This window comes from Danio rerio, chromosome 15 (genome assembly GCF_049306965.1).
Source record: "Danio rerio strain Tuebingen ecotype United States chromosome 15, GRCz12tu, whole genome shotgun sequence".
NCBI classification, from domain to species: domain Eukaryota; kingdom Metazoa; phylum Chordata; class Actinopteri; order Cypriniformes; family Danionidae; genus Danio; species Danio rerio.
In genome coordinates, this window is record NC_133190.1 from 35,331,315 (window position 1) to 35,340,000 (window position 8,686).

Below are 8,686 nucleotides of genomic sequence, written 5' to 3' on the forward strand. Positions count from 1 at the left end.
AATGATGTTTAACAGAGCAAGGACATTTTCACAGTATGTCTGATAATATTTTTTCTTCTGGAGAAAGTCTTATTTGTTTTATTTTGGCTAGGATAAAAGCTTTTAATTTTTAAAGGCCATTTTACGGTCAAAATTATTAGCCCCTTTAAGCTAACTTTTTTTTCAATGGTCTACAGAACAAACCATCGTTATACAATGACTGGCCTAATTAGCCTAACCTATCTAGTTAACCTAGTTAAGTCTTTAAATGTCACTTTAAGCTGTATAGAAGTGTCTTGAAAAATATCTAGTGAAATATTATTTACTGTCAAAATTGCAAATAAAAAATAAATCAGTTATTAGAGATGAGTTATTAAAATTATTGTGTTCAGAAATGTGTTGAAAAAATCTCTCTGTTGAACAGACATTGGGGGCAGAATAAACGGGGGGGCTAATAATTCTGACTTTAATTGTATATATTGCGATCATGATTTTCGAAAGTATTACATCGCTTTTTAAACGTTTCTTATTACCATTCATTGAGTCTCTTCATACAGTTTGGTACAGTGCTTAGAACCGGAAGCCGCTTCGCGTGACGTCACACTTAACAAGCGAATACTTAAAAATGTATATATTTTTAAATAAACATGCCTTTCGTTGTTCAGTATTGTTATGTTTACCACAGATAATATTTTTCTTATAATTTAAAAAAGAATCTATTATAAAATCCACAGGAAATCCCACCAAAGAGAACTCTACTTTTGATGCTTTACCTGCACCACTCTCTTCGAAAGCCATAATTATGCTGCAATTTTTATGTCACTTTCCTTATAGTTGCTCCCATTGACAACGTTTTTGGAACCCTGGGTCTAGTCAAAGCAAAAACTACTCAAGACTACTCAGATATTTCCAAACTCCGGCAAGAGATTGAAGGTGCAGGATCATACACCTTTTTTGCACCCAGTAACGATGCCTGGGATCTTCTCGAAGCGGTAAAATCTCTCTCCACCAAGCACATGGGAATCAAGCTATTCCTAGACATTTTTTGCATTGACTTGCTCTTTGTCTTACAGGAGGTGAGAAATGCTCTGGTGAGCAATGTGAATATCGAGCTGTACAATGCTCTTCACTACCACATGGTCAACAAGCGTCTCCTCACTAAAGACCTCAAGAATGGAATGACCGCTACCTCTATGTACAACGACTTGAGCCTGCACATCAATCATTACTCCAATGGGGTAACTTGATATTTTGAGAAACAGAGAATTATGGTTACTTGCTAGCTCATGAGGGATTGATTCTACATATGGTCCTTATTTAGGTAGTCACAGTGAACTGTGCCAGGATCATTCACGGCAACCAGGTGGCCACCAACGGAGTTGTTCATGTCATTGACCGCGTCATCACAGCAGTTGGCAGCACCATTCAGGATATGATCGAAGTGGAAGATGATTTGAGCACTTTGAGCGTAAGTCTTAAGTGAAACTTAGAACCAAGGTTGTCCAAACTCGATCCTGGAGGGCCGGTGTCCTGGAGAGTTTAGCTACAACCCTAATCAAACACACCTGAACCAGCTTATCAAGTTCTTACTAGATATACTAGAAACTTCCTGGTAAGTGTGTTGAAGCAAGTTGGAGCTAAACTCAGCAGGACACCGGCACTCCAGGACTGAGTTTGGTCACCCCTGCTTAGAACTATTTAGGCATGATCTGTGTTTCAAAACCGTTGAACAAAAGATGTTTCTATTTTTGTCCAGACTGTAGCTACTGATTCTGGATTGATCGACAAGCTGGGTGAGCCAGGACACTTCACCCTATTTGCCCCCACCAATGCTGCCTTTGACAAGTTGGGTAGAGAGGTTCTGGACAGGCTCATGAAAGACAAGAAGTCCCTCCAAGGTAAACCCGTAAAGCCACATGACTTCCCATTGCGCTGTTCTCAAACAGAGTAGCCAAGCAGACACGTTTAGTCCCGTATTGATGGCAGACTTGGCACAAAGAAATCTTTATTCTTATTTAATGAGACAAAGGTGCAGGAAATCAAGGGATTGGTGGTTCCCTCGTGCCGTGTTTGTTGATATGAGTCAACTGAGAGGGGCCAAGGGTTATTTTGCCCCCTTTCAAACCAGATGTGCCTTGAGCTGTGGAATTTGCAGACAGTTTGCAAATGGTGCCATAACCACACTTTAGGGACTGCTTTGAGATTGAGACAGGGCTACAGTTGAGTCACTTGGAGATGAGATCAAATCTGAATGTTTTTGGCAGCAGAAAGAAAGTTCATGGGTACGCCTTTTGGTATTTTTGGAATACAGTGGTTGATGTTTGCTTTGGAATTCATTCAGTTCAATTTTGGCGATCGTGTAAAGGAATGACATAATAATCCACTCTAATGAATATAAGGTTTGTTTGAAGTACACTAGGGTTTATATTAACTGCCTGAGTGAAAATGAAAATAAAACTAATATTATAGCCATATTTGTGGCCAAGCGGAAAGACATTTGATCTGCTACTGAAGCAGTTTAAATTGAGGAAAGGCAGGGAAATGAAAAAGGAAACACCAAGTTTAACCTAGATGCTAATGCCTGGTATGATTAAGCATAGCCTGCCTATGAAACCATCAGCACAATGAACAGTGCAGTGAAATGACAGGCAGCTTGAACAAATTCACACACTTGGCTCCAGATGCTCTTGTTTTCCAGAGTGATAGAAAAATGTAATGCATTATGTTGATCGTAAGGCCAAAGGAGAAAGATCTGAGACCTTCTGAAAAGAGCACTGTTCTTGTCTTGCCAATACATATAGACAGGAAACAGCTGTTAGCTTTACGATCCATTGAAAAATGGCGGTGATGGGATCTCCGCCCTCTTATTAGTCCCTAGCCAGACTTTTGACTTGAGATCAGAGTGCTCCATTTGCTGTCAAATGGCTTGAAACTGCTGAGAGACTTACTCAGAAAGGACCCAAAGGCTCCCAAGGATCCCGCCAGGTTTCCTTTTGGGAACTAATGGGAGATGCAATGACATGTGAATGTTTGCATGCATTGTATAAAATCTGTGCATCAAATCACAGCATTTACAAATATTAACCATCATAATATTTGAATTTACAATAATTTTCATCCAAGAAAACCTATTACAAATTCGATGGCTATTTTTAATCAGTCAAAAACCAACTTGAAATGTTTATTCACTGCAATCGATGGCCTATAACAGAAAAAAAAAGACCTTCAACGAATCCTGGATAAACTTTTAAAACAAGTTGAGCTTGCTAAGTAATTCAATATATGTTTCAAATAAAAAATAAGAAAAGAGTTTTAAATCACTGTTCAAAATGTCATTTCAGCTACTTTTTATGATGCATTTTGAAACAGACTCATTCCCATTTGTGCTTTTGTACCTGTGGCATGTTCTAAACATCAAAAAAAAGAGGGAAAGAAACATAACAAATATCATTTTTCCATGATTTCCTCTCATCTCAAGAGGCGTGTAAGAGGAATAACAGATGTGTTGGATGACAGAGACTGCTGTGTCTTCTCTTCCAGCTCTCCTCAACTACCATCTGTTGAACTCTGTTCAGTGCTCTGAGGCCATCATGGCCGGCACATCACATGAAACCCTGGAGGGCAGCAATATTGAGATTGGCTGTGACGGAGACAGTCTCACAGTCAACGGCATCAAGATGGTACTCAAGAAGGATATTGTCGCCACCAATGGAGTCATTCATCTCATCGATGAGGTCCTCATGCCAGACTCTGGTTAGCAAATTTTTTTTTGTTTTATTTATTGTGTTGTCTATTAGCTTTTTCTATTGTATTAACATTTTAAGGGGGTTTTAGTCACACCAAATTCATTTAGTATCATAAAGTTGTTTTTTATTGTTTACATATTCACTGGTATATACTTCAAAAGGTCATACTTAGATATTGCTTGATAATGATAGCAGATTATGGGAGAGAACCCTGAGCTGGGAGATCATTTAGCCCAGGGCTCCTGCCTGGTCAATGAGCATGTAAGGGGAAACGAGATCAGGGAGTTTTCGAGAGCTCTTCCGTTAAAGAAGGAAAAGGGGGAGATAGGGTGGATGGGGGATTCTTTTAAAAATAAAGATAAGGGAATAATGCTATTCAGGCTATTTATAGTGAATTTGGAATGATCTTATTGGCTTACTAATAATTACTGATGAGAGAACAGCCGCAATCAATCATATCACGTGCTCCTCTCAAAGTTAGTTTGTAACACTTCACTTCACATGTTTATCAACCCTGTTGTAATATTTCAATGAATTTCTCATGCACTTTTAAAAACAATAATATGATGAAAATACATAACATTCAGATTTGGAAATGTCATTTAGTATGAGGTTTGAGGTTAGCATCTTGAGCTAAAGCACAAAATGGTAGAAAATGTCAACTTTTAAAATTTGTCAACTTTTTTTAATTGTCAACTCTGTATGGTTTACAATTAGTAACAGAATGAAATAGTCCTTTCATATTTAAGCATTTTGCATTATTTTACATTATTAATTGATTCAGTTTACTGTAAATTATACATTTGTAAATCATTCCAGTTTAAAGATAATGAATGGAATGCATATATATATATATATTTTTATTATTTTACTAAGAATTATTTTTTTACTTTCTTTATTTTTGACAAGTGGGAATTTATCTTTGGCTTTACCACACAACCACATCAGCGTTTACATTACACGCATAACATGCAACACAAAAACTTTCAATGTCATTACATATATTACATTGAAAACTCAAATTTAACAGCAGTCCGCACATTTGGTACACAAGGACATTTGATACACATTTTTTTTTTTACTTAAAGTTGCATTAAACATCTTATTTGAAGGCAAGATCTGAAATTTTATTTTAAGGGATGGGAACAATCTTCAATAGTGAAATGTGCTTTCTGTTTAATTCTCATTGAATAAACTTTGTTTGGTTGTCTTTGTGCTTTGCCCACAACTGCACTGACAATTTTACTACTCAACAGAGTTTAAATTTAAATTTAAATTGTTAGAAATACACTGTAAATGCACACACCAGCTCAAACTCTCCATTACTGCCTTCTTTTCTACAATACTTTCAAAATATTGCAACTTTGCTTTTTTCATCTAAGCTAAACAGGTTATGGAGTTGGTTGGACAATCTCAGGCCACCTTCAGTGACATGTTGACAGAGCTGGGCTTGTCTGCAGCGATGAGACCCCAGGCTGAGTACACGCTTCTGGCCCCAGTCAATGCAGCCTTCAACGGTGAGCAAACACATCTCAATACTCGTCACTCTCCAACTCTTTTCAGATTTTCACAGTCTTCCTGGCTTAACTCAGCTGCTTGTTTCTTCTATCTTATTGCCAGTTTTTTTTTTTAAATGTGTTTTTCTTTTGCTTACGTGCCTTGACTCTATCAGCTTGCTAAAGTGTTGTCACACATCTCAGAGTCCAAATGTTTTATCAGATGTCAAAAGCGAACAACAAATTGAACTAATATATGCTCACAGTGTGCTTTTAATACTATTCAAAATTATTATGCTAATGTTAAGTTTGACCAGATTCAGTTTACTTCGTCATAATTTACACATCCTTCACTTGTTTCAAACCTGTTTGAGTTTCTTTCTTCTGTTCAATAGAAAGAAAGATATTATGAAGAATGATGGAATAAAATAGCCATTGGCTTTTGTAGTATTTTTTTTTTCAACTTTTTTTTCAACATTCTTCTGAGTATTTAGTTTTGTCATCAACAGAAGCGTTTAGAACTACTTTGGTTAATGGTGAGGATTTTTTGTTAATTTTTGGTGTTAAGACCCAATCTTAGATGGTCAGACAAGATTACATCTTTCTTTTTATTGCCACACAACAGGCCTATTAAATGCTTGATTCTGACTGATCTAATCATTCTAAAGTTATCTCCTAATTATTCTAACCTAAAACATCAGTGTCTGGGATGCACCAAGTCCGGAGACTATGATTTTTAAAAACATTTGTTTTAATGTGTGATATGACTAAACAGTGGTCATAAACAGCTACTGTAATAGAGTTGTTTAAATAAAAAGAGGCTTTTAGGCAAAAAAATGAAATGCATCATTTATGAATAATAAATTCACTTTCTTGTGGTTCCAAACCTTTTTGGATTCCGTTTTTCTGTTGAACACAAAATAATAAATCCCAAATTGCATTCATATGCACTATTTTATGTCATTTTGTAATATTAATAGTATCAGTAGTCCCAGTAGGCACGGGACGTCAACATGACATCAGATTGACATTGTACCCCAACATCATGGGATGTTGCATTTTGTTTGGAAATGAGAATTGGGTTGATGTCAGAACTCAACATTAGGCCGATGTCAATGTCCAACACCGGACTGATGTAGCAGTTTGGTTATTTTCCCACGCAACCTAAAAACAACAAAACATCAACGTCTAATGATGTTACAGCTTGACGTTGTGTGGATGTTACCACTATGACATCTATCAGACGTTGGATTTTGGTTGCCATACCTGATAAATAAATGTTGGTATTTGATATCAATATAACATTGCTTTAAGAAGTTGGCTCGACGTTGGATTTTGGTCACTTTCCAAGAAAACCTAAAATCAACCAAATATCAATGTCATTTCATGTTGTTAATGGACGTCAAAATAACATTGTCCTAAGATGCTGGTGACCTAAATCTAACCTAATATTAAAGTCTTATGATTTTGTGTGTCTGCTAGGGTCCATTCACATTAAAGATTCTAAAAAAATGGCCACAGCTTTGCTCATGTAGAGGAAAGGGATGAGCGATAGGAGGCTGAGGATGGATTAATTTGTTTATTTTGGATTGTTCAAGCAAATGTCTATTATTTAGGTGCATTTGGGCATAGTGTATAAGTGCATAGTCTATAGTGTATCATTTGGGATGCAATTAATTTGAAGAATGCCGGAAACTGGTAGCCACAGTTGGAAAAAAATACTACGGAAGTCAATGATTACTTGTTTAAAACATTGAAAGAAATATGCAACAAATGATAAAATCTCAAACGGGTTTGAAAAAGTGAAGTGTGAGTAAATACTTTTTGAATTTTCAGTTTTAGGCTAACTAACCTTTTAACCTGTGCTGTCATAACTATGCAAGTTATGCTGTGCATACTGTACCTCTTATTGCTTGAGGGTTAGCAGGTGTAAAAACAGACAATTCATACAGACAGTTTGCTGACACAGTAGCTGTCTATCTGTTAATCTATAGGCCTCAGTGGGCTTAAAGCACTCAAGAGATGGTGAAAGACTAAGACAAAAGCTTCAGCTCCAGGTTTCAGACCTCACAGGAGGCTGTTTCACCTCATCATCGCATGTTTGTGGTTCATTTGTGTCTAATGACACATGAACACATTCATCACATTATATTTAGAGGGAAAATTGTTCCTTTTACTAGTCTGCCAGTGGTAAAGGGACAGTGCCTAAGGCTACAATAACTTAAAGTCCTGTCTGGAATGTAAATTCTTTAAACACATCTCCACGACCACGTCTTTAAATATAGCAGTTTGAAACATAACATTTTTATGCTATAGACTCTTTATTTATGTTTAGATTTGAATATATATTTGCTGTAAAAAATTCTTGGTTCCACCAAAGAGCACAGAATCGCCAAGAGGCGACACTCTAGTGCAATTTGGGAAACAGCCACTAGATGGCACGGCTGCCATTTTGGAATGAAAACTCCTATAGAACAACAGCTTAATATAAGTCTGTAAAATAAACTATTAAAAGTGCTGATGATTGTGATAGTAAGTGTTGTATAAGTGTTGTATTGTCGTCTTTCAGGTTGTATCTCAGCTTTAATGCGCTTTTTAAATAAATAAATAAAAAACAGAGCAGCTGCTTGCCATCGTGACAGCAATAAGATCCAATGGACGGCTGATCGCTTTCAGATGGTGGAATCCGGGGCTGTTGCTGGGCGCTGCTGTTGCAATGAAATGTTCTACTGAGTGTCGCCTCTTGGTCATTCTAAACTCTTTGGTTCCACACATATTCCTTCATGTTGTCCCAACACAAATCAATTAAGTTAATTTAAGCGTTTTTACAAATTTAAGTGGATTTAACATAAAACAATTAAGTTATCCCAAAAAACCTTAATATTGTGTTGTTTGGACTCATTTTAAATAAGTAGTTTAAACAAGTGGGTGACGCTGTGGTGCTGTAGGTAGTGCTGTCACCTCACAGCAAGAAGGTCGCTGGTTCGAGCCTTGGCTCAGTTGACGTTTCTGTGTGGAGTTTGCATGTTTTTCCTGCGTTCGCGTGGGTTTCCTCCGGGTGCTCCGGTTTCCCCCACAGTCCAAAGACATGCGGTACAGGTGAATTGAGTAGGCTAAATTGTCCATAGTGTATGAGTGTGTGTGAATGAGTGTGTGTGAATGTTTCCCAGAGATGGGTTGTGGCTGGATGGGCATCCGCTGCGTAAAAACCCCGGATTAATAAAGGGACTAAACCGACAAGAAAATGAATGAATGAATGAGTTTAAACAAGTAGCAAAGGCCATTTTTTTGAGTTTTGGTCTTTGTAATCTTTGTGAATGGGGATAGTTTTCTTGTCATGATGAGAAACAATACATTTTGTTTTTCTCTGCAATCTAGATGAGGTGATGTCCATGGACCAGAGCTTCCTGAAGATCATTCTGGAAAACCACATCCTGAAGAATAAAATTGTGCTGAGTCAGCTAT

General features: G+C 37.1%; 2 protein-coding genes across 12 annotated transcripts in view; one reads left to right on the plus strand and one right to left on the minus strand.

Annotated features, from left to right (window-relative positions):
• The window catches only part of nbeab (neurobeachin b), a 770,985-nt gene that overhangs the window by 23,401 nt on the left and 738,898 nt on the right, over window positions 1-8,686 (minus strand). The window lies entirely within an intron of this gene.
• The window catches only part of postnb (periostin, osteoblast specific factor b), a 29,001-nt gene that overhangs the window by 5,973 nt on the left and 14,342 nt on the right, over window positions 1-8,686 (plus strand). For all 10 annotated transcript variants that reach the window (XM_073922798.1, XM_073922799.1, XM_073922800.1 and 7 more), the window contains 7 exon segments: window positions 814-971; window positions 1,053-1,217; window positions 1,301-1,447; window positions 1,736-1,877; window positions 3,520-3,732; window positions 5,108-5,242; window positions 8,600-8,686. The exon segment at window positions 8,600-8,686 is cut by the window's right edge and continues 62 nt beyond it. In XM_073922798.1, coding sequence (XP_073778899.1) covers window positions 814-971; window positions 1,053-1,217; window positions 1,301-1,447; window positions 1,736-1,877; window positions 3,520-3,732; window positions 5,108-5,242; window positions 8,600-8,686 — 1,047 coding nt within the window.